Source organism: Zingiber officinale, chromosome 5A (genome assembly GCF_018446385.1).
Source record: "Zingiber officinale cultivar Zhangliang chromosome 5A, Zo_v1.1, whole genome shotgun sequence".
NCBI lineage: Eukaryota > Viridiplantae > Streptophyta > Magnoliopsida > Zingiberales > Zingiberaceae > Zingiber > Zingiber officinale.
The window spans coordinates 127788351-127813246 of NC_055994.1; the positions used below are offsets into that span (position 1 = coordinate 127788351).

The 24896-nt window shown below is 45.5% G+C and overlaps 3 protein-coding genes across 3 annotated transcripts; 2 read left to right on the forward strand and 1 right to left on the reverse strand.

Annotated features, from left to right (window-relative positions):
* Positions 1-10008: 10008 nt before the first annotated feature.
* On the forward strand, positions 10009-10694 carry LOC121981698 (60S ribosomal protein L12-1-like). The gene has a single exon (XM_042534354.1). It carries the CDS (start codon positions 10078-10080, stop codon positions 10576-10578), a length of 501 nt encoding a protein of 166 aa, XP_042390288.1. The 5' UTR covers positions 10009-10077; the 3' UTR covers positions 10579-10694.
* Positions 10695-10802: 108 nt separating this feature from the next.
* On the reverse strand, positions 10803-11994 carry LOC121981699. Its single transcript, XM_042534355.1, has 4 exons — positions 11586-11994; positions 11364-11499; positions 11237-11281; positions 10803-11159 (listed from the first exon to the last, which is right to left on the reverse strand). The coding sequence occupies exons 1-4, from the start codon at positions 11824-11826 to the stop codon at positions 11102-11104; spliced, it is 480 nt and encodes a 159-aa protein (XP_042390289.1). The 5' UTR covers positions 11827-11994; the 3' UTR covers positions 10803-11101.
* A 27-nt stretch (positions 11995-12021) lies between these two features.
* Positions 12022-15582, forward strand: LOC121981697 (pentatricopeptide repeat-containing protein At3g14730-like). Its single transcript, XM_042534353.1, has 2 exons — positions 12022-14219; positions 14806-15582. The coding sequence occupies exon 1, from the start codon at positions 12239-12241 to the stop codon at positions 14120-14122; it is 1884 nt and encodes a 627-aa protein (XP_042390287.1). The 5' UTR covers positions 12022-12238; the 3' UTR covers positions 14123-14219; positions 14806-15582.
* Positions 15583-24896: the final 9314 nt, after the last annotated feature.

Sequence of the window (24896 nt, forward strand, 5' to 3'; positions counted from 1 at the left end):
TTCATTAAAATCTGGGTTAAATCGTTAGTGCTAACCGCACCAACAGAGGTGACCCTAGGTAATGTGTGAGCGACGCGCGGTCGATCGGACCAGCGAATCTTGAAATATGTTGACATTATTTTACTTTATTATTTTATCTATTGTACTAACGCAGTGTGCAGGAGTTGACAGATCTGAGGAAGTCCAGATAGATCAATGGGCCGACCGGATATCTGGCAGAAAGTCTAGTTGGGTCTACGGACCGGACAACTGGCAAGTTGATAAGTTAAGATAAGTCACTGGAAGAGAGTGACCTTGTGAGGACGCACCCCGGTTGAGAGGACAGTAGACGTCGGTCCAGTTTAGGTTCATTTTGGATCTCTAAACTGAGACCTTGACTAGTTTCTAGTCTTAGGAGAACAAGAATTAATTACTCCTTATTATTATTATCCTAATAATTGTTTTACAGGTTATTTGGACTAGCATTATTTTGTAGGACAAAGGAACAAATTTGCCTTCGGATGAACAATGTCTGAAGGCGCCTTCAAGCAGTGAAGGTGCCTTCGTACTGTTCATAGAAGGCGCCTTCCATGGCTATGGAAGGCCCCTTCCACAAGATAAATTTTAGACGTAGTCTCGGATAAGTGCCAGGATGCTCGGAATCAAATTTACCAGGTTAAAGGCACCTTCAACGCCTATAGAAGGCACCTTCCATGCCTTATATAAGGCAGTCTTGAGAAGGCTTTGATAAGACACCCATATACGAGTTACTACGCATCTGCTTGAGCTTCTGACTGCTCCAGGCTTCTACTACGACTCTGCTGCAAAGCTACTATGCTCGATGACTGTTCCGAGGACTTTCGATCGTGGCCGGTAGACCAACAACGACATACGAGCGCTCCCATTTCGATACTTCAATGACAGTAACGATTTTTGTTTGTGTACTTAAACTCTGCAAAAGGATGAGTGCAGTGTGTTGCACTTATTCTAATCATTTTTGTACTCGATTCTCTCTTTTGGAGTTACCGGAAGATGTTTTTAGTGAATTACTTATCAGTATGTCCGCGGGACCTAGGTCTTGGAGTAGTAATCGCCGAAGGCTCCGAACCAAGTAAACTGACTGTGTTTTCTTGTGGCTTTTGTTTTAGATTTCTTATTTACATTCCGCTGCGTTCACACTCATGATTTTAAAAACAAGAAACCTAGTTTTTGAAAATCACGTGATTTACCCCCCTCTCACGTGCGTATCGATCCAACAAAAACTCTACTAAAAATTTCCTTTGTTGAAGGCAGATTTTCCTCTTACAGTCGTTGATAGCTTAGAAAAAAGACTAGGAAGTGATTACAGAAGTTGTAGTTCAATTATTATTTAATTCCTAGCTCCAGGAGGCTTTGTACAACCTCTGGAAAAATGTTATTGTTGGTTGGAGGCACCTCTAAAGAGATCCAAGGCACCTCTAAGATGATAGAGTTTTATGCTCTTTGCAAGATAGCCTAACAACTATTAAAGGCGCCTCAATGGCTTAAGGGTGCCTCCCAAGAAGGTGCGAGAGCACTCTTCAAAGACTTAAGGGAGTATTTGTAGCCCAAACTGGGCAAGGTGCCTGGACCTAGTCCAAATGCTCGAAGTTCCAGCACTTTGACCCATTCCAGGCGCCTAGATAGGCAACAACTCGGCTGCTCTTTTCTATTCACTTGGGTGATTTTTGTTATCTAGAATTGGGTTCACCCAAATCCATCTTCTAGCCTTCTTCTCTTGCTTCTCGTCCCTTGGAAGCCCCACGTGATTCATTCTCTTCCTTCAGCATACTCTTCTACAGCACCTCGTCCCTTAGATGCACCAAGTCCGTCGACTCCCTTCCTATGCCATTCTTCTCACTCGCTACGTCTTCGGCTCAACTTTTTGTGTTCCTAAGCTTCGTCACACTTAGGCACAAGGATTAAACCTAACATAACCTAACTTAATCCGCTTGACTAGATCAAAACTAGCCCAAGGTATTTACAATCTCCCCCTTTTTGCTACACATCAACCCAAGTTAAGTTAGGATTAAACCAACATTAAATCATTTGACTAATTAAATGAAAATTATAATTATAATAGAAAATTTGCAAGTAAGCACAAGGATAAATATGTAATTTTTCTACGACCCCTTAACTTAATCCTATCTCTCCCTTTTTGATCACATAAAAAAATTAAGAAAAATACAAAAAAAAAAGTTAGAAAAAATGTGAAAAGTTTGCTAGGGGATAATGAACAGAATTAATAGTAGTCTAAGATTTTTCAAACATAATTTTTAAAAATATTCTAATTGTACTAAGTAATTCTCTTTTGACAAAAATAATTTGACAATTATTTTCCTATTTCAAAAAAATTCTGAATTTTTGTCAAAAACAAAATAGTTAGACAAATAACAAAAATTCATGAAAAAATATTTTTTATTTTAACAGAAATAAATAGTTTCATTGCATAACCCTATTTTTAGAAAAATAAATATTAAAAATAGATTTTGATCTAGAAAAATCTAATAAACATTTGAAAAAATTAAAATTTTCAAAATAACATTTTTAATATTAAAAATTAATTTTTCAGTAAGTAATTCATAGAAAATTTATTATAATTTTTTTTAAAAGATTCAATCTAAAGATAATTTGCTATTCTATCATTATAAAAATTTTAAATACAAAATGCTAAAGAAAAGTTTGTATGATGATATTTTTTTCTAAGTAAAGTAATTTCTACCCTAGTAAATCAATTAAATGGAGGATTTAATTTGGACATGATTTTAGAATTCAATATGAGTTTTTATCTACTAGATTTATTGGGAACTATGGTGGAATATAATTTATAGGGAATTTTCTAATTTGTCATCTATAGTTCTTGATATACCAACTAAGTATGTTATAATTACTAAAATTTGACTTTCGTAGAACATTTGATTTTAAGTATGCATAGTCATTTTTCAAAGATTCTATTTATTCTTTCAGTCTTTCATTTTCAAATTTCAACTTATCAAAATCTTTTAGTCGACATGCATTTGCTAAGGTCAATTTTAACTATATATTTTCTTTTTTTAATTTGCATATATTCTAGAAAGTATTTTAATAAATTTATATGATTATTCAGGAGATAAGAAATGTACCTCACTTACCTCGTGATCCAACATTCCTTCATCGCTGCTTCTGTTTGTTGACGCTCCCCTTTCGTCGATTTTCATTTCTGAGGTACTTTCTTCATCCCTCTGATGGTTCTCCATTAGTGTCAGTCCGTCATATGCCTCAATCTCAAATTCAGAAGACGATGATTCATCCCACGTAGCTTTTAAGTTTCTTTGTTTCATTCATCTTGACCCTTTTTCTTTTTCTTCTTCTTTAGTTTAGGGCAGTCATCCCTGATATGTCCTTCTTCCTGGCAGTTGTAGCATCGAACATTCCTTTTGCTTCAAAGGTGTTTCTTTGTCTGTGACTTGTGAAATTTGTTAGATTTAAAAAATTTACTAAAGTTTCTTACCATGAGGGTTGCTTCGTCTTCGTCGATAAAAGCTTTGGAGTCAGGTTCATCCACTTTTGCCTTTAAGGCAATGTTGTGATTCGGCTCCTTCCTTTGTTTTGCACATTTAGATTCGTGAAGTTCTAAAGTATAAAATAAACTTTCTAATAAACTTACCTCTAGATCCTTAGAGATATAATAGGAGTCTATTATGGACGCCCACTTGGTTGATCTTGGGAAAGCGTTTAGTTCACACCTTAGTGAATCTCAGTTTGTTATATTTTCTCCGAGATTTGTGAGTCTGGTAATCAACGCCTTTAGTTTGGCGTGTAGTTAAGCAACTAACTCTCCTTCTTTCAACCGAAGGTTCATTAGTTGATTGTGGAGCATGTGTCATTTCACGAGCTTGGCTTCGGAAGTCCTTTCGTACAACTCAAAGAATTTTTCCTAGAGTTCTTTTACTGATATGTAGGCGCCAATTCTATTAACTTCCTGCGGTGGTAGTACACTTAGGAGGTGGTATTTCACTCGTCCGTTTGCAACGAAGTTAATTTGCTCTTTCTTGGTCTATTGATATTCTTCTTTTTCTTCTCCTTGCTAATCTTTGGGAGCTACAAAATCATCTTTGATCATTAATAAAATTTTGAAATCGGTTTTGAAAAATACCTCTATTCACTTTTTCTACATCGCAAACTCCCCCTTAAACTTTTGAACTTTGGCGGATAGATGCTGTTGAGACCTTAACGTCCGCTAGAGGAGGGGGGGGGGGGTTGAATAGCGTCTCACCCAAATCGTCACTTCCGTAACACAAGGCGTTTACGTGGTTCGGAGATTAGGGCTCCTACTCCACGACTGTCCGTAAGGTGAACGATCCAAATCCGTCGGTGGATGACTCCCCGGAAACCTTCAGCTAGCTCAAACCTCCTTCTCGGTGGAGAAACCTCACCACAATCTTGATCCAAACACTCTTAAATCACAAGAAGAGCTTGGAGGCTTTGAAAGACTACTAATAGGGGTTAACCACCTCTATTTCGTCAACCTTAACCAAACATCCAATGTTTGGTTATATAAGCCACGAGTTGAAAAACCCCGTCTACCAGTCGACTACAAAAATCATCAGTCGACTACCCTCTGTGGAGATTCGACCGTTACAACCCAATGACTCGATACCAGTCGACTGATACTTTCATCAATCGACTACTCCACACTAACCGAATGAACAGAAGCATTCTGTTCACTCCCAGTCGACTGATACAGTAACACTACAGTACTGCTACAATAACGCTATAGTAAAACCTTAATCATAGGTTTTAACCCCCGAGTGCATTCACTCAGCACTCGTTCTCACCTGACCAACCTAGACCTAGCCTTCTAGCCTCCTCCATCCGCCTTGCATCCATCGGATGCCTCCCCATCCTTCACGTCTTGTCTTCTGGAGCTTCCATCAACCTTGTCATTGTTGTTAGGGTCTTCCTTTGCCAAGAGGTCGCGCTTCCGAGACTTCATCCATTACCAAGTCACACTTGGACTTACGTTGCCAAGACTACATGCTTGGACTTACACCGCCAAGACTCATCCTTAGACTTTCTTCCTTTGCCAAGATCATCCTTAGGCTTTCCTTGTTGTACCTGTATCCTGCACACTCACAATGCATATCAAATACAGCAATAAATCTAACTTAAATCTTTGCCCAAACATCAAAACTTAGGGTACCCAGATTGCTCCAATAGATGCTTGGTTTGGCCATAGTTTTTGTGCTCAGTTGGCGATTAGTTCTCTGAGTGATTGAGCTCTGATACTAATTGTTGGACCGTGTTAGGCCTGCAAGAGGAGGATGAATTGCCTAAAAAAGAAAGATAAATTTCTCGATTTTTGGACTTGATTAGTTATGCACAATTAATTAAACAAAATAAAAATGCATGAAATTACCAACTTTAAAGAGAATAGTAAGAATTCTAGATTTACTTGGTTACAACATGAGCGGTTGAGAATTCAAGACATTGAAAAAGCTCCACTAGAAATTGCCTTTGCCGAAGGCGGAGTAGTCTCTTACAGGTGTTGACAACTTAGGAATAGTCTAGGAAGTGATTACTTCAGTTGTTGTTTAATTCCTAACTCCAGGGGACTTTTTATAGCCTCTAAAAATATGTTACCATTGGTTGAAGGTGCCTTCAAAGAGATCCAAGGTACCTTCAAGAGGATAGAGTTTTTTCCTCTTCGCAATTGTAGCCTAATGGCTACTGAAGGCGCCTCAATGGCTTGAGGGCGCCTCCCAAGAAGGTGCAAGGGTGCATTCAAAGGGTTGAGGGTACCTTTGCTGCCCAAACTGGGCGAGGCACCTAGACGAGTCTAAGCACCTAGATGGCAACAACTCCGCTGCTCCTTTCCTTTCGTTTGGGTGATTTCTATCATACAGAATCAGGCTCACCCAAACTCATCTTCTAGCGTTCTTCTCAAGCAGTCTTCTACTCTAGCTTCTCATCCCTCAAAAATACAATGTGCTTCCTTCAAGTATGCTAGTGCACTCTTTCGCGGCAACTCGTCTCTCGAAGGTACCGAGCCCATCGACTTCCTTCCCGTGTCATCCTTTTCGCTAGCTGCGTCTTCCACTCGATTTCTTGTGTTTCTAAGCTCCTGCGCACTTAGACACAAGGATTACCCAACACGACCTAACTTAATCCGGTTGACCACATTAAAACTAAACCAGGGTACTTACAAGTTCATCAGTCAATTTTCTCCAAAATCAGTTGATATACCAAACTATCTCGGATTGACATGAAATTAGATCCTATGTATTTGACTAATTCTTCTAATTATATACATGCCTTCAAACATCAATTTGACATAATATATTGAAAGCAGTGATTTTTTTAATACAAATTAGATTTTTTGTGTTTAAAAAAATCATTGTTCTCAATATATTAAGTCAAATTGATGTTTGAGGGATATGAATATATTCAGAAGAACTAGCCGAATATATAGGAACTAGTTTCATATCAATCCAAGGACGTTTGATATATTAACCAATTTTACTTAAAATCGGTTGATAGAGCATGACTTAAATTTTATGAACACATTCATATTAAAAAAATCACCACTCATAATTTATTTGGTCAAATTGATATTTAAGGACATGAATATAATCAGGAGAACTAATCGAACATATAATAAAAATTTCATATTAATCCGAAGTCATTTGATCTATCAATCAAATTTGCCCAAAATCGACTGATCCTGTTGGGAATTTGAGAAGACAGAACTGTCGGAATGACGTGGTTGAAATGTTGACCGCATCTCCACGACCAAGATGGTGAGCTGTCTTCTGTGTTGACCATGTCATCATAGGGCCTCTGTCAACAGTACCTGTAGCCAGCGACCGGGTTGCCCTGGTCCCTGGTACATCGATGCTCGAGGTGGATCCCACGAATATATAAGCAGTCGAATAATAGTAGAACAATGAAATAAATACAGGATGAGTACAGTGACATACCTTGGCCCCGGGGGCGCCCTCAGAAGGATCGGTGAGTTGGTCGCGCTACTGTTCGACCATGAAGGGTAAATGAGTGTGAGTCAGCTGAGCAACCGAATCTGAGGGAAAAGACATGGAGTCCGGTGTAACATGGATCCAAAAGGAAACATGTAGGCCGAAATATGACAACGACACCTAGGCCGACATACCCCAGCGACTCACAGACCGGAACACGGAACGTAGGCGGGGTAATACCCGTAACTCACAACCTGAAACACAACGGCTCGATGGCCGGAACACAACAGATGGATCAAATGTCATATCGGCGTCGAAAGCATGCTACAGTGCAGATGACTCAGAGGACGGCGTCGGCCAACTGCGATGGCCATGAGGAAGAGAGGGAGATCAGAAATCTGCCTGGTGTTGTCAGTCGGAGAGGGTACAGTGTCCGAGGCCAAAAGGAGGCAGTTTAGCCATCTAAGGGAGGCTGGTGGCCGGATGCGCGGATACACCGTCGGCTGGTTGTAAAAGACGAAGAAAAAGGGATGACCATCGCTGGTAGCAGTGCGAAGGCATGGCTAGCGGAAGAGATGTGGTGCTCACATGTGTCGACATCGGCGTGAACGAAGGGTAGGGAAGGGCAGTGCCGACCGCTAGAGGCTCGACGCTGGCTGCGCCCTGGATCGAAGAGGAGAAAGGGGAGTAGGGGCGCTTGGCCTCTGGGTACGACGACGTCCGGCTCAGGGCGAAGGTGGCAAGAGGGGCTGTCGACGTCGTCGTGAGAAAGAGAACAGAGGAGAAAGGGAGCCGCATCTGGTCGACGTGCTTGAGGAAAGGGAGAGCCCCCCGATAGCCATGGTCGCGGCAGAAGGAAATCAGCCCTTCCACCTGGCGGCCCCCGGAGGCCGCGATCCGGTGAGCAATGGAGGTGCCATTCTTGCGCATCCCTACAGCAGCAGCCTAAGCACGCAGACAAAAAAGCCTCCTCTGAAATCTATGAATAATGCTCCCTATAAACTCAACCTTAATAATGAAAAGGCCACACTTTCCTCCATTCCACTTATCCTTATCTCATCACCGCACTTCGAGCCTCTAGCGGTCGACACTGCCCTTCCCTGCCCTTCGTTCATGCCACTGACGATGTACGTGAGCACCACATCTCTTTCGCTAGCCATGCCTTCGCACTGCTACCAGCGATGACCGCCCCCGTTGGTCGTCCCTTTTTCTTTGTCTTCTACAACCGGTCAACGGCGTACCCGCGCGTCCGGCCACTAGCCTCCCTCAGACGGCTAGGCTGCTTCCTTTTGGCCTCGGACACTGTACCCCCTCTTCGACTGACGACACCGGGCAAATTTCCGATCTCCCCCTCTTCCTCATGGCCATCGCGGTTGGCCGACGTCGTCCTTCGAGTCGTTTGCACTGTAGCATGCTTTCGACGCCGATCTGACATCTGTTCCATCTGTTGTGTTCCGACCATCGAGCCGCTGTGTTTAAGGTTGTGAGTTATGGGTATTACCCGACCTGTGTGCCGTGTTCCGGTCTATGAGCTGCTGGGGTATGTCGGCCTAGGCGCCGTTGTCATATTTCGGCCTACATGTCGCCTTTTGGATCCATGTTGCACCGGACTCCATGTCGTTGCCCCCAGATCCGACTTCTCAGCTGACTCACACTCATCTACCCTTCAGGGTCGATCAGTAGCGCGACCAGCTCACCGATCCATCCTAGGGCGCCCTCCGGGGCTAGGGTATGTCACTGTACTCATCCTGTATTTATTTCATTGTTCTACTATTATTCGACTGCTTATATATTTGTGGGACCCGCCTCAAGCATCGGGGTACTAGGGACCGGGGCAACCCAGTCGCTGGCTGCATGTACTGTTGACCAGAGGCCCTATGATGACTTGGTCAACATAGAAGACAGCTCACCATCCAGGTCATGGGGATGCAGTCAACATTCCAGTCACGTCATTCCGACAGTTCCGTCTTCTCATATTCCGACGGGATCATATTAGCATCGTTGGTCGGAAAGGGGGTACAGTGTCCGAGGCTGAAAGGAGGCAGTCTGGCCGTCTAAGGGAGGCTGGTGGCTTGACGCGCGGATATGCTGTCGGCCGGTTGTAGAAGACGAAGAAAAAGGGATGGCCAGTGGGGGAGGCCATCGCTGGTAGTAGTGCGAAGGCATGGCTAGCGGAAGAGATGTGGTGCTCACGTGCATCGTCGGCAGCGTGAACGAAGGGCAGGGAAGGGCAGTGTCGACCGCTAGAAGCTCGAGGCTGGCTGCGTCCGAGATTGAAGAGGAGAAAGGGGAGCAAGGGCGCTTGGCCTCTGGGTACGATGACGCCTGGATTAGGGTGAAGGCAGCGAGAGGGGTTGTCGACCTCGTCGTGAGAAAGAGAACAGAGTAGAAAGGGAGTCGCGTCTGGTCGCCGTGCGTGAGGAAAGGGAGAGCCCCCCGATAGCCATGGTCGCGACGGAAGGAAATCAACCCTTCCTCCTGGCAGCTCCCGGAGACCGCGATTCGGTGAGCAATGGAGGTGGCGTTCCTGCACGTCCCTGTAGCAACGACCGAAGCACGCAGACGAAAACGCCTCCTCTGGAATATGTGAACAGTGCTCCATATAAACTTAACCCTAATAATGAAAAGACCACACTGCCCTCCCTTCCACTTATCCTTATCTCATCACCGCATCATCGACTTTGATATATAAACAAATTGATCTAACTTATTTTCATTATCATTTAACTTATTTGTTTGAAACTTAAGTTCATAGAGAAATCAATTCGACTAACGTTAAAAATTAATCAACTGATTTTCAAATATAAATCGATTCGACTGATTAAGGGTAAAATGAAAAATGAATATGTGCTAACCTATGTGATTTACTAATTTTTAGAAATTTATTTATGCGGTTGGTTCCATAAAAAGTTAAAAAAAATGGAAAAGAAAATTAATTAAGGAATTAGTAGGATAATTGGGATTTAATTTAAGATTTTTAGGGTTTAGGGCCTGTTTATTTCGGCCTTTGCCCCCAAACCGCTCCTATTCACATAAAGCGGCCCAATACATACAATATATAGTCCTTTTTGGCTGCGTCCAAACCCTAACCTTTGAGCTCGTCTCTGCTGCGGACGCCGACGGCGCGATGCCGCCCAAGTTAGATCCGTCGCAGGTAGTGGACGTCTTCGTCCGTGTCACTGGCGGCGAAGTGGGTGCCGCCAGCTCCCTGGCGCCGAAGATAGGCCCGTTGGGTCTCTCCCCGAAGAAGATCGGAGAGGACATCGCCAAGGAGACCGCCAAGGACTGGAAGGGCCTCCGCGTCACGGTCAAGCTCACCGTGCAGAACCGTCAGGCCAAGGTTACCGTGGTCCCCTCCGCCGCCGCCCTTGTCATCAAGGCCCTGAAGGAGCCCGAGCGCGACCGCAAGAAGACCAAGAACATCAAGCACAACGGCAACATCTCCCTCGACGACGTCATCGAGATTGCAAGGGTCATGCGGCCCAGGTCCATGGCCAAGGACCTCTCCGGCACCGTCAAGGAGATCCTAGGAACCTGCGTCTCCGTCGGATGCACTGTCGACGGGAAGGACCCCAAGGACCTTCAGCAGGAGATCAGCGATGGAGAGGTCGAGGTGCCGCTCGAGTGAGCAAGGCCATCACTGCCGTTAATTACACTAGTCCAGGATTTCTATGTGTCAAAACTCTTCCCTCTCTTGATCTTTTTAGCATTTCTCGTTCTGAAGATTTGTGTTTGAATTCGATACAATGGCGTTATGAATCATTTATCTGCTTGTTCCTATACAATGGCGTTATTTTCCAATCTGTTCAATTTGGCAAAAAAGAATGAGATGATTGCTGAAAACACTAGAAATCAAATTAAAACAGTGAATATTTCCAAGATTTATATTTGCTATCACTGGATACATTCTCATCGGCAGCGACTGGGCGCTGCAAAGGCCGAGTTTTGGCGAGCAACAGCGGCGATAGTGCTCGTTAATTCTCGTGTGATTAATGGGATAAACATCGAAAATATAACAATTTACAACTGGCTGTATTCTTGCTTTCATCATCTTCGAAATCCTTTTGGCGCTTGAACAAGAGTTGAGGATTGATGATCAGGGAAACAAAAAACTCTTCCTCTTCTCCTAATATGTTTCTGGCCGGAAAGCATCAGGGGCCATCTTCTCCGTCCTTGATCAAGTTACAGATATCGGAGCACTCCAGTAAACTGGTTGAAGAAGGGTTCCGAGTTTAGCGGCCCTTCCGAGCATCGCAAAGATAGATCAAACAGAAGAACTCGCTTACCAGTACTGACGACTGCGAAATCCGTTCTTGAAGACAACAAGAGGCCTGCGTGCGGAGGATAATGGCATGAATTTGATTCTTGACGATTTGATTCGACAAGGACGTGAAAAGAAGCTTAAGATTGTACCTTCTCACATTGAGCGGTCCTTCGGCGCCAGGCGAACCGGCGCCGCCGAGAATGCAGGTGGTGACGCACTTGCCCACGCATCTTTCCGCTAGCCTCGACTTCGGCCGCTGTATCCTCGCCCCCTGCTTGTCCTCCCCTGCCCAGTTACTCCATTTGGTGATTCGCTCCAAATCAAGGAAAACCCTAATCCACCGAGACGCAGGGAGGCCGGCTCAGACTCACCGGAAAGCGTCTGCGGCACGTCGTACCGCGGGTCGAGCGCCGGAGATGGCGCGGCGAGGGAGGCGAAGAGGACGGCAGCGGCCAGCCACGCAGGCGCCGTGCTCGTAATCGTCCTTGCCGTTGCTATTGTTCTTGCTCTGCTTCCGCCTCCGCTGCTGTTTCTGATTCTGCTTCTGCTTCTGCCGATCCGTGGCAGAAGGTGAAGAGGAGGGCAAGTCCTCGGGATCAGTAAGCTCTCCATCTGAATCTCGATCTATTTCTTCTACCTTTCCTGGATAGCCTTCATCCCTTTTGGTCAAGGATCAATCAGTGGGAAGGTTTTTCTGCTGTCTCGAATTTGTTCCTGTTAAAAATTCGATCTTGCATTCGGAGCGGCTTCTGTTGCCTGCAGCTGCTGCCTGCGGGGAGAGGACGAGACATTGCGATGCGGTGCTTGCGGATGAGGAGGTTCCACCTACGTTCGTGGCTGCTGACCATTGGGCAATCTGATCCAAAAAATCCTTCCTTTCTTGGTCAACAATTTCCTTATTTTTTATGACGAAATAAAACAGATGGGGAAAAAATATAAAGGATTTTAATATTATTTAATTCAAATTTTTAGTAATGCGAAAGCTCGATCACGGTGCAGGAGCCCGACCCAAACCCCATCGAGCATGCTTGCTAAGCCCTTCGTCGCGCTCCTCGGCCGCCGCCTCCTCCCGTCCCTTCCTCTTCTCCGGGCCTTTCACTCTAATCTCCACGCGTGCGTTTCCCTGCTTCAGCTCTGTGCCGCCCGCCGCGACCTCACCAGGTCCAGAGAGCTCCATGCCCACCTCCTCACCACCGGCCTCCACTCCTCCCGGTTCGCCATCTCCGCTCTCATCTCCCTCTACTCCAAGTGCGCCCGACCTGTCGAGGCTCTCTCTGTCTTCCTCTCCGATCGAACCCCAACCCCCGACCTCTTCGTCTGGAATGCCGCCCTCTCTGCCCTCGCCTCCAACGGCCTCCCTGCTGACGCCCTCCGCCTCTTCCGCCGCCTCTTCTCGGAAGTCGGCCTTTCCCCGGATGAGTTCACCTTCCCTTGCGCTATCAAAGCCTGCTCCGATCTCGGTGATTCCGACGTGCTCCAGGAAATTCACGCCGCGCTGTTCAAGGTCGGGTTTTCAGATGAGATGTTCGCTGCTAGCGCTTTGGTCCATGCTTACTTGAAAATGGGGCTTTTGAACGAGGCGGAACAGGTGTTCGATGTATTGCCGCAGAGGGATGTCGTCCTCTGGAATTCCATGGTGAACGGCTTTGCGCATTTGTGCCAGTTTGCTCGCTCTTTGGATTACTTCCGCCGGATGATAAACGAAGGTGTCATCCCGAGCAAGTACACAGTTACCGGCATTCTCTCTGTGTTCACCGCATGGGCTGATCTCAGAAATGGCAAAAAGATTCATGCTTTCGTGTTAAAGACGAGATATGATAATGAGATTTCTGTCTCAAACTCCCTCATAAACCTCTACGGTAAGTGCCACTTGCTGGAGGATGCAGAGCGGATCTTCGAGTCAATGCAGGAGAAGGATGTGGTCTCATGGAACTCAATGATTTCTGCCTACCAGTACTCCGCCCACCACTCAAAGACTCTCCAGCTTTTTTGTCAGATGAGACGCAATGGGATAATGCTGGATGCTATCACAGTTGCTGCCGTCCTTCCAGCTTGCTCTCACTTGGCAGCTCTAAGGCTTGGGAGAGAGATACATGGACTTGTCATTACAAGCAGCATGAGTGCTAAAGATGTATTTGTGGTGAATGCCTTGATGGATATGTACGCAAAATGTGGTACTTTGGAGGAAGCAAGACTCGTGTTTGATAGAATGCTAGAACCCAATGTGACCTCATGGAATATTATGATTGACGCATATGGTATTCATGGTCTGGGTGCAGAGGCTGTTGATTTATTTGAGCAGATGGTGGGAGTAGGCCTGACCCCTGATGAGATAACATTCGTTGGTGTGTTATCAGCATGCAGCCATGCTGGGTTAGTGGAAACAGGAAAAGAATTGCTTCATCGAATGGAGTCAGAATTTGGATTAACACCTGCAATGGAACACTATTCGTCTGTAGCAGACATGTTGGGTCGAGCCGGCTTTCTCGAGGAGGCAAAGGGGGTTGCAGAGAAGGCAGGAGTGAGAGGTGCTGGTGTTTGGAGGGCATATTTAGCTGCATGTCGAATGCATGGGGAAGCAGGACAAGCAGTAGAGGCAGCAGAGAGAGTCGTGGAAATGGAACCTCAAGGAAGTGGGAGTTATGTGCTTATGGCAAGTGCTTATGGTGGCGCTGGAAAATTCAATGAGTTAGCAGAAGTAAGGAGCCAAATGAGTCAAAAAGGGGTAAGGAAAGCCCCTGGGTGCAGCTGGGTGGAGGTGGCAGGAGCAAGATTGCATGCATTCGTTGCAGGTGACCAGAATCACCCAGAGGCAGAGGAGATCTACACAGCACTGCATGGTCTGTTTGGTTGGATGAGGGAGGAGTTGGGGCATTCTACAGAGGTGATTGCATTTCATGGGGAGTGATTTTTACTATTTAGCTTTTTTTCTTGAATCTGTTGGTAGTTCCCGAAGAGGCAGTCAACCTGAGAAACTGAATACCTGATACCTAGTCCTCACAGAGGTCAGTTCAAGTTTTATGCAGCATTCTAAAGATTGTTGCTTTTTCTCGGTGATTATTCTGGCACTAAGTATCTTAATATCATTGTATAGCTTTGAACTACTTAGATTTGCCTGTTGTTTTAGGTGGCACCGCTTAAACTAAGTGTTTGGTTGCTGTCTGCTATTCTTCTCATGGGAGATTTATGATATGCACAGATTATACTGTTGGATCTTCCTCTAGCAATTCATTCATTGTGACAAATTGGTCCTCTTATATAGACAACAGACTTAAGATACTTCCCACTATTTTTTTTCAGATTAAATCAATCAACTTGTAGCCATCGTATATAAGCTTTCATTTGAAACATAAACTCTTAAAGAAGCTTGCTCAATAGTGCAAGCTTACAAGAGGACGGTACCCTTGATGCATCTTTGATTACAATTTATCAATGGTTGTGGTATGGAATCTAATTCATAGCACTTTGAATGTCTCTTTGCGTGATATGCTTCAATCATGAATGAGCATTTGGTCAGTGGTAGTCAACATTCTAAATGTTTATGATGGCTACGAAAACTTACTGAAGTTTATGGTGTTCACTATGATGCAGCTCAATGAGGTTCTGATGTTTCCAACGAGGGTTGTTGACCGCTGTGGTTGTTAAAATCAGGATCAAGATCACCATCAAATGGCTTCTCATTTCCAAGTGAATTTTCTCATCAATCTCACTCCAAATGTGCTAGCTGACATGGTTTGCTGATCGAGTGTGAGATGTGGATCAAAGTCCCACCATTTCATGAACATGCACAAGAAAGGTACCAGCCATCAACTAGGATGTAGAAGGAAAGCAAATGTCAGAATTGCATTTGGTGGACCTTGGCCATAATTTCATTTGCTTCTATGATCTAGTAGAGGAACATCTCCAGTTTTACCGAGAATAAACAGTCCTGTGGAGTATCAAAGTAAATCAGAACAAACAAAGTATGAATTCATGCGGCAGTCATTTTTTCTATTAAATGGTTGAGCAAATGAATCTACACTACCAATAATGTTCAATCTGATAAGAAACGCAGCACTGGCTGCTGTCTCTGGTGGCCATACCACATCTTAAGCTATTAGCACCTCCATTGGCAAATATTCCTCCAGTTGCAAGGGATCAGTCTTCCACCATTTCTCTTTTTTCATCGACAGCCACTACTGCAGCTACATTTTACTACTGCATTTGTTGATGTTTTGTTCAGTTTTAATTATTCTTTTGCCTATGTTATACTCAGCAAGCTCAACAACAAGATCATGTCGCTGGATATGCCATGGACAAAAATAAGGAATTATTTTGTTTACTGACATCGATTTATGTTGATCTTCAAAAGTTTCTGATTAATGGATGTTTGCTGCATTTATGTTCTTGTTCTCTTTCTCCAACTGCGCTGACGAGCAAGCATACTGCACAAATTTTGAACTTGGGGAAATGACTCATTAAAATAAATAACAGCTCATATTTTGCTATTATAACATTCGAGATAAATCATCACCCATTCAAATTTGACAGTAAATGGCTGAAACATTCAGATTGCGTTGGAAAGGAAAAGATAATATTAGTTTTTAATTCTCTGAAACTAATTATTTGATGTATCTAAGACTTCAATTCCTGAAAGATCTAATTATTTGGTGATAGTTGGAATAATACTCTTCTCCTTTCCTCTTTATTATCTGGTCCATCAACTCCTTGAATTACAGGCAAAAGAGTGTGCAAATTATAATCGGAACCGAGTTTGGTAAGCCGGTTGGATCTCGACTCTGAAAGCTGATGCAAAGGCAGTGACAAAGTGCTAAAATGGTAGAGCTGTACTAAAGTATAAAAAAATATTTGATAATCAATTATCACAGTATATTCGTATTAAGTTGTATCATTTTCATGCCATTGTTTATGCATTTGATATTGAATCTGGTCAGTTCTTGAAGATGACATAAATCATAACGGTAAATTTATATGGCCAGAATCTCTATCAGCTAGAAAATTAATTAAATATTATTAATAATATTTTTATATAATAAATTATTAATTATTCTTATCTTGTAAAACTTAAAATTAGCTGTAAAATTTATTAGGAACTTGAAATTAGTTAGAGAATTTATTAGAGACTGTTAATGACATTTTCTATAAAAAATTAATAATTAGTTCTTAATTATACTATTTTTTTCAATGATGACTTTAATTAGTTTACCGTTAAAATTGATAATCACAATATCAATTCTATTCTTCTTCTCTATCAAAAACTATTCTCTTCTTCTCTATCAAAAATTATGAAGATCAAAAATTTTAGAAATAGAGATTCTTCGATGACAAAATTTTTTAGTTCTGATGATGAAAATTTGTTAAAAAAAATTCAAAGCAATTGAGACTCTTCATCTTCAGTTCATTAAGAATAGTACATGTGCAATAAAAAAGAACATTTCATATTCTTAAAAATTTTTAAGATTCTTGAAATTTTTTAATGAAAATATGTATTCATAAAGGATTCCTTTAATCAATGCATGTCTTTTAGAAATGTTGGTTGATACTGATATGTCTTGATGGCAAAGTGGTAATTAGGAGAGGGAGGAGGGGTAATTTTGTCATTCCACTATGTAGGATATTAAGAAGGAAGGGGTTTGTTTCGTATTTTTGTTCCGCCGCCGCCAACATGAACCAAGTGGAACCCTTCTTCTTCTCTCCCATGCTCTTCGCCGGCGCCGACATCGGCCGTCGGCCGCCACCTCTGTTGGGGCAATTTCCCTAGGTCAAGGTTGACCAGTTTGACTAAGTTTGAGTTGAGTCAAGATTGAGTCAGGATTTGAGTTTTGATGTTTGACAATATAAAGAAATTGCTAGAGCAATCATCCGGTTATGAAGATGGTCAAAGGGTTGACCAGGTTGATGAGAATACAAGTCAAGTAGGTCAAGGTTGACAGAAGACTTGACTGAGAAAGTCCTAACTGGATGTTAGGCATTTGGAAAGTCCTAGTGAGGAGTTAGACAGGAGAAATTCCTGGTGAGGAGTCAGGCAACAGGAAAGTCCTAGCGAGAAGCTAGGCAGGGGAAAGTCCTGGTGAGGAGCCAGGCAATGGGAAAGTCCTAGTGAGGAGCTAGGCAGGAGAAAGTCCTGGTAAGGAGCCAGGCAATTGGAAAGTCCTGGTGAGGAGCCAGGTAAGTGGAAAGTCCTAGTGAGGAGCTAGACAATTGGAAAGTCCAGGTGAGGAGCTAGGCAAGTGGAAAGTCCTGGTGAGGAGCCATGCAGTTGGAAAGTCCAAGTGTGATCTTGGCAAAGGAGAAAGTCCTGGTGAGGAGTCAGGCAATTGGAAAGTCCAAGTGTGATCTCGGCAAAGGGTGTAAGTCCAAGTATGTGGTCTTGACAAGATAAGTCCTAGTGTAACTTGGCAAGGAAGACCCGACAACTAAGATGAGGCCGAAGGAAGCTCCTGAAGGCAAGGCGTGAAGGATAGGGAGATATCCGAGGGACGCAAGGCTGATGGAGGAGGCTAGAAGACTAGTTCGAGGTTGGTCGGGTGTGGCCAAATGCTAGGCATGGAGACCCAACATGTCACGGTTGACTGGGCATTGGGTTGGAGACTTTGGACTTGAGATTGAGTCAAGTCCAGACTGGTCAATCAATCGGGCGATCGATTGAACAAGGTCCAAATCGACCGGTCGATCGATTTGGACTATGCTACGATTGTGGGAAGGCCCAATCGATCGACCGATCGATTGGGATATGAAATCGCGAGCACATAGGCTTTCCCAATCGATCGGTTGATCGATTGGGAGCTGCCAATCGATCGATCGATCGATTGGGCAGCAGAAGCTCTCACGCGGGCGCGAGAGCACAGAAAGACACTGAATCGATCGAGCGATTGATTCAGGCAGTCCCAATCGATCGGTCGATCGATTGGGAAGTGACCGTTGCGCAGGTGCAGATGATGGACGACTGCGATGGAGTGGTGCTGACGTGGCAATCGATTGGGGTTGATTTCAATCGATTGGAGGCATTATATATAGCCTGGGCGAAGCGTTTTCTTCGCTAAAACTTTGTGTTCTTCTCCTGCGATCTTCAGTGATTTTCAAGCGAGCTTCTTCCGATCTTCATCGCCAGTTCTTGAAGGCGCTTGGGTGCATTCCCAAGGTTCAAGAGGCAACAACAAGCAACAAGTAAGCAAGAAGAAGAGTGTATTTCATTTATATCTTGTATTTTCTTCTTGTGTGAGTTGTGTTGTTGTGTGTGGTTTGTACGAGGCTTCTCCGCCTCCAGTTACGACCGAGAATGAGTTGTTCTTAGTGGAGATAGCGTGTCATGTGTTAGCATTGTCGTTAGTCACCTATTTTTGAGGTGGATACCAAGTAAATCCAAGGTGTTAGCATTGTGAGTGTTTGTCGTTGAGTATTCCGCTGCACAACAACAAGACGAAGCAAACCGACGTAAGCGCGACGAAACGCTATTCAATTACTAATCCCAACAACCTCTTTTTTTCTCCCTCTCCTCCTTGCGACACCATCACTGGACCGACTCCATTTCTCTCTCGCTTCTTCACTTTAGCCCACCGCCGCTGCTTTGCTCTCCCACACCTCCAGCCAGCAGATGCCGCCAACTGCCTTCTCCTTTCTTCTACGCTATGACGACGAACCGAGGGGTGCTCTGCTGCGTGGGATTCTCTGTCGCTGGCGATGTAGCTCGCTACCACACTCATTTCTCCCTCATAGCCCACCCACTAGATCAGTTGCCGGCATCCATAGCCGTTTCCAGCGGCTGCCGGTGTCCACAGCCCCTTCCGGTAGCCGAGGGCAGCCCCGCTTCACCTCCCTCTCCCTCCTTACCAGCGCCTTTCTCTCTGTTGACCATGACAGCACAGAATCTGTCCCGAGCCGCAGCCGAGTCCCATCGTCGCAGACGGCCTCTGAGTCGCAGTCGTCCCCCCATCGTCGCGCCTTCGATCCGCGCAGTCATACATCGCCTACATCGATTCGGTATTCGATCCATGTTGACGCATGTTTTCAGCGTTGATTAGACCCTTGAGCCACGGTTGTTTAGGCACTATGTCATGGTTGTGTTTCTCCCCTTGAGCCGTGGCTATATTCCGGTCTTTGCACCGTCCGACCTGTGTGTCAGATCCTGGGTTGTGTGCCATATCTCAGCCTACGTGCCGATATCATGTTCCGGCCTTCGTGCCACCATTATATCCCAGCCTGCGTGCCGATGTCTTATCTGTTGGTCCCCGTGGTAGTTTTGATGTGATCAACCAAGTTGGTTAGGTCCTGCTGTATTTGATCCCTGTGTCTGAGTGTGCAGGAGCTTAGGAGCACAGGAAGTCGAGCGGAAGACGCAGCTAGCGAGAAGGACGACACGGGAAGGGAGCCGACGGGCTCGGTACGTCCGAAGGACGAGAGAGCTGCGGAAGAGTACTCCGGTGGGTGTGAAGAGCGTGCGCGGTGTTCGAGGGACGTGAAGCCGGGACGGAAGGCTGCTCGAGAAGAAGGCCGGGAATTGGGTTCGGGTGAGCCCTATTCCGGTTGGCCGCAATCACCAAAAAGAACGGAGCATCGGAAGCTGAAGAAACCAAGCTGAAAAATGGAGCTGTCAGCTTTGAGGTGCCTCCATCATGAAGGCGTCTTCAACCCTGTTGAAGGCGCCTTCAACATGTCAGATTTGACCGTTTGCGTTGCGGATAAAGTTTTATCCGCTGACCGAGCTGGAGGCGCCTTGAACCTTGTTGGAGGCGCCTTGGACCCTCGGGATAGACTTTCTAGGAGCTATATAAAGCCCCCTGGAGCTGGGAATGAAAGAATAACTCAAGCAATCAATCTGTACTCAATTCCTAGTAACTAAGTGAGCGTTCTAAGTGTAAAAAGGCTTCTCCACCTACAGTAAAGGAGATTCTGATAGTAGAGCTTTTTATCGTCCTGGATTAACAACCTCCTTGGTTGTAACCAGGTTAAATTCTGTTTCTGTTTCTGTCTCCTTAATTTAGTTGTTATTTTATTGCTGATTTAAATTCTGAGTTGAAATCCGAGGAGGGTATAGTTTGTTTTTGTTTTCAGCAATTCACCCCCCTCTTGCCGGTCTCCGCTGCACCAACAAGTGGTATCAGAGCCTGATCGCCTCAGAAGGACTAACCGCACTACGATCAAGACGATGGCCGGAGCGAACATCCATCCCCCGAAGTTCGACGGAGACTTCGCCACTTGGAAGCGCAAAATGGAGGTATTTTTTAAAACGGATTTTGATATTCTTATTACAATGAAATATGGTTTTGCAGCGCCGAAAGACAAAGAAGAAAACACATGGAGCAAGAAGGAGTAAGCCGATTTCGTCGCCAACGGAAAGGCAGAGTTCCACTTGCTCAGTGTGCTGCCGCCGCAGAAGGTAAATCGGATCGGAAGCTACGACTCAGCTAAAGATCTCTGGGAGAAGGTACTTCCGAAGCGAAGCGCGACATCCTCCGGAACCAGTTAACGAACCTCCGGATGAACCAAGGCGAGAAGGTAGCGCAACTCCAAGCTAGAATCAAGGAGCTGATAACGCAACTAACGAACCTTAGAGAAGAGGTAACCAACCGGGATTCCATCCGATACGCGCTCAATGCATTCCCGAGAACTCCAGAGTGGGCCTCCTTAGTAGATGCGTATTACATTTCTAAGGACCTCGAGGTAAGTACTTTAGAACAATTATTTTCGACTTTTGAACTTCACGAATCTCGAATTTCAGAACCCAACGGAGCAGAGAAGACAAGTCAGAACATTGCCTTAAAGGCAAAAATGAACAGTTCTGACTCCGAAGCCTCAGTCAACGAATCCGAAGCGGCACTGCTGGTAAGACGCTTCAATAAGTTTTTTAGTACTAACAAATTTAAATCGCAGAGACATCATCGAAAGAAGAGGACGGATCGTTGCTACAACTGCAACGAAGAGGGGCACATCAAAGATGACTGCCCAAAGTTGAAGAGAAAGGAGAAAGAAAAGGAAAAGCCAAAATACAAGAAACCAGAACCCTCCAAGTACAAGAATCTGAAGGCTACTTGGTCAGATTCATCAACCTCTGAGTCGGACATCGAAGAATTCTCATCGTCGGATCCATCCGGTTTCGTGCCATCGCGTCCGACTTCACATCGTCGAATCCAGTTCTTCATCCAGCTTGGAGTCATTTGCCTTTCCGGGTCACGACAACTTGATCAGCGCCCCATCCAAGGGTGCCCCCTAGGCCAGGGTACGTTCTCCGTACTCAACCCTCGTTTATTTCATTATTATATTATTAGCTTGTTACTTATATATTCGTTGGATCTGCCTTGAGTTTTGGGGTTCTAGGGACCGGGGGCAACCCGGTCGCTAGCTGCAGGCAGCGTTGACCAGAGGACTTTTGACGACTTGGTCAATACAGAAGCCATCTCAGCACACCCCCTCCGGGACATCGCGACTCGGTCAACATTCCATCCACCTCACCCGGCGATCCATCTGACTCAGATTTCGGACGGGATCAATTTGGCGCCGTCTGTGGGAATCTTCTCCACCTGTTCTGGAACGTAAAGATGGGCGACGTCGGGAGGTTCTCTGCTATTCTTACAGTCCTAGAGGATTCCGACGAACATATTATCTTTTACCCTCACTCCATGGGTATTCAGAAGTCGAGGGATTGAGTTGGAGCTTCGGCTGACCGACATGTTAGTTTTTTCATTATGTTTTTTCCCTGACTCCACGGGTATTCGGGAGTCAAGGGACCGAGACAAATCCTTAGCCGGTTGCCACGACTCCCCGATCAGGTACGTTACATGCTTTGCTTCATTTTTACGATTATAAGAGCTGCTATAGCTCCCTGATAAGAAAGTAAGATCCTAGTTTCTTGATCAAAGATTAGGACCTTCAATTTTTGATCGGACACTAAGGACCCAGCTCCCCGATCAGACATTAGGGATATTGTTCCTCGCTCATACACTAGGGGCACAACTCCTCGATCATTGACTCGCATTACAACTTCCCGATCAGGATCTAGTGCCCTCACTCTTTGATTACAAGCTAGGGGCCTTACTCTCCAATCAGGGACCAAGAGACCAGCTCCCCGATCCGGTGTGTTATAGACTCTGAACCCTTCACCATGAGGCTCTACATCCTCTTACTGCTACAAGCTTTGCACCCTTCACCATGATGCTCTGCATCCTCTTACTACTACAGGCCCTGCGCCCTTCACCATAGGGTTCTGCATCCTTTTACTGCTATAGGCGCTTCACTCTATTATTACTATATGCTCTATATTCTCCACCTATTTTGTGTCCTTTTACGTCTACAGGCTCGGCTCCCTTCACCCGCGGTGCTCTACTTCCTTTTATTGCTACGGGCTTTGCTCCTTTATATGGCTATGGGGTTCACTCCCTTTTACGGTCAGGTCTTAGATTATTTTTCTCCCTGACTCCGCGGACATTTGGGGGTCAGGGGATTGACACTATTTCACTCACCGACTTCACGAGCATTTGAGAGTCAAGGGATCAAGTTAGATCCTTAGCCGGTTGACACCACTTCGTGATCAGGTATAATAAAGGCTCTGCCCCCTTATATTGCTATGAGCTCCGCTTCTATAGACTTCAGGGCTTTTCTTCCCCCTTTTTCGGGGTTGAGCTATCGCCACCGGTCTCGGACCAAAGTATTGCCATCAATCTCAGATGGGAGTATCATCGGCGACCTTCCGGTCGGGCGTCCAGAACAATACTTGGTCGAGCTTCTAGACTAATTCCTGGTCAGGTCTCCGGATCAAGTCCTGGTCAGATCTCCAGAGCATTTCCTGGTCAGGCCTCCAGAGCATTTCTTGGTCAAACCTCCAGAGCATTTCCTGGTCAGACCTCCAGAGCATTTCTTGGTCAAACCTCCAGAGCATTTCTTGGTCAGGCCTCCAGAGCATTCCCTAATCAGGCTTCCAGATCATTTCCTGGTCAGGCCTCCAGAACACCTCCCGGTCAGGATTCCAAACTCTCGCCCCAGTTCGAGTTATAAGTGAGCATGCTCTCACGGCTCCAGACTCTCGCCCTAGTGCGAGTTATAAGTGAGTCTGCTCTCACTCCTAATGACCTCTCGGTCGGGATTCCAGACTCTCGCCCCAGTGCGAGTTATAAGTGAGTTTGCTCTCACGCCTCCAGACTCTCACCCCAGTGTAATTATAAGTGAGTCTGCTCTCGCGCCCAACGACCTCTCGGTCGGGATTTCAGACTCTCGCCCCAGTGCGAGTTATAAGTGAACATGCTCTCACGCCTCCAGACTCTCGCACCAGTACAAGTTATAAGTTAGTATGCTCTCACACCTCCAGACTCTCGCCCAGTGCGAGTTATAAGTGAGTCTGCTCTCACGCCCAATGACCTCTCGGTCGGGATTCCAGACTCTCACCCCAATGCGAGTTATAAGTGAGCCTGCTCTCACGTCCAACGACCTCTCGATTGGGATTCCAGACTCTCGCCCCAGTGCGAGTTATAAGTAAGCCTGCTCTCACGACCAATGACCTCCCGGTCGGTGTTTCAAACTCTCGCCCCATTGAAGGTTATAAGTGAGAAGGGCTCTCGTGCACAACTAGTCGGTCAGGTTTCCCTCCTAGTTGGTGTCAAGCACTCGCCTCACTCGCCGCTTTGCTCGACACTTATCACACTCGCTTCACTTGTCGCTCTGCCTGACACTCATCATTCGCGTTTTGCTCACCGTTGTTGCTTGGTCGGCGCTCACCGCTCATCGCTCACTCACTACTCTGCCCGACACCCACCATTCGCGTCTCAATCACCGCTATGCCCGACACTCACCGCTCCTGCCTCGCTTGCCGCTTTGCCTAGAACTCGTTCCTCACATCTCACTCATCGCTTTGCCCCGCATCTGGCGCTCGATCGACATTTTCTCGGTTGTGCGTTTGATACCGCTCGCCCATCGTCTTTCAACCCACTCAGCATTTTTCGATTGCCAGGTCGGCATTATTCGATTGCCCGATCGTGATTTATTGAGGCTCGGTCAGTATTTTTCTCGGTTGCGCCCATGGCTCTGCTCGTCCGTCATTCTCTCTATTGCCCGGTTGCGATTTATTGACGCTCGATCAGTATTGTTCTCAGTCGCGCTCATGACTTTGCTCGTCCATCATTCTCTCTACTGCCCGATCGCGATTTATTGACGGTCAGTCAGTATTTTCCTTGGTCACACTCACGACTCTGCTTGTCCATCATTCTCTCTATTGCCCGGTCGTGATTTATTGATGCTCGATCAGTATTTTTCTCGGTCGTGCTTACGGATCTGCTCGTCCATTATTCTCTCTATTGTTCGGTCACAATTTATTGACGGTCGGCCAGTATGTTTCTCGATCGCGCTCACAGCTCTGCTCGTCCATCATTCTCTCAATTGTCCGGTCATAATTTATTGACGCTCGGTTAGTATTTTTCTCGGCCGCGCTCACGGCTCTGCTCGCCCATCATTCTCTTTTTTTCCAAGTCACGATTTATTGATGCTCGATCAGTATTTTTCTCAGCCGCGCTCACGGCTCTACTCGTCCATCATTCTTTCTATTGCCTGATCGCGATTTACTATCGCTCGGTTGACATTTTTTTTGTCACCAGGTCGTGATTTATTGTCGCTCGATCGCGCGCTCGACACTGTTCGCCCATCGTCTTTCGACTCGCTCGGCATTCTCGATCACTCGGTTGACATTTTTCGGTCACTCG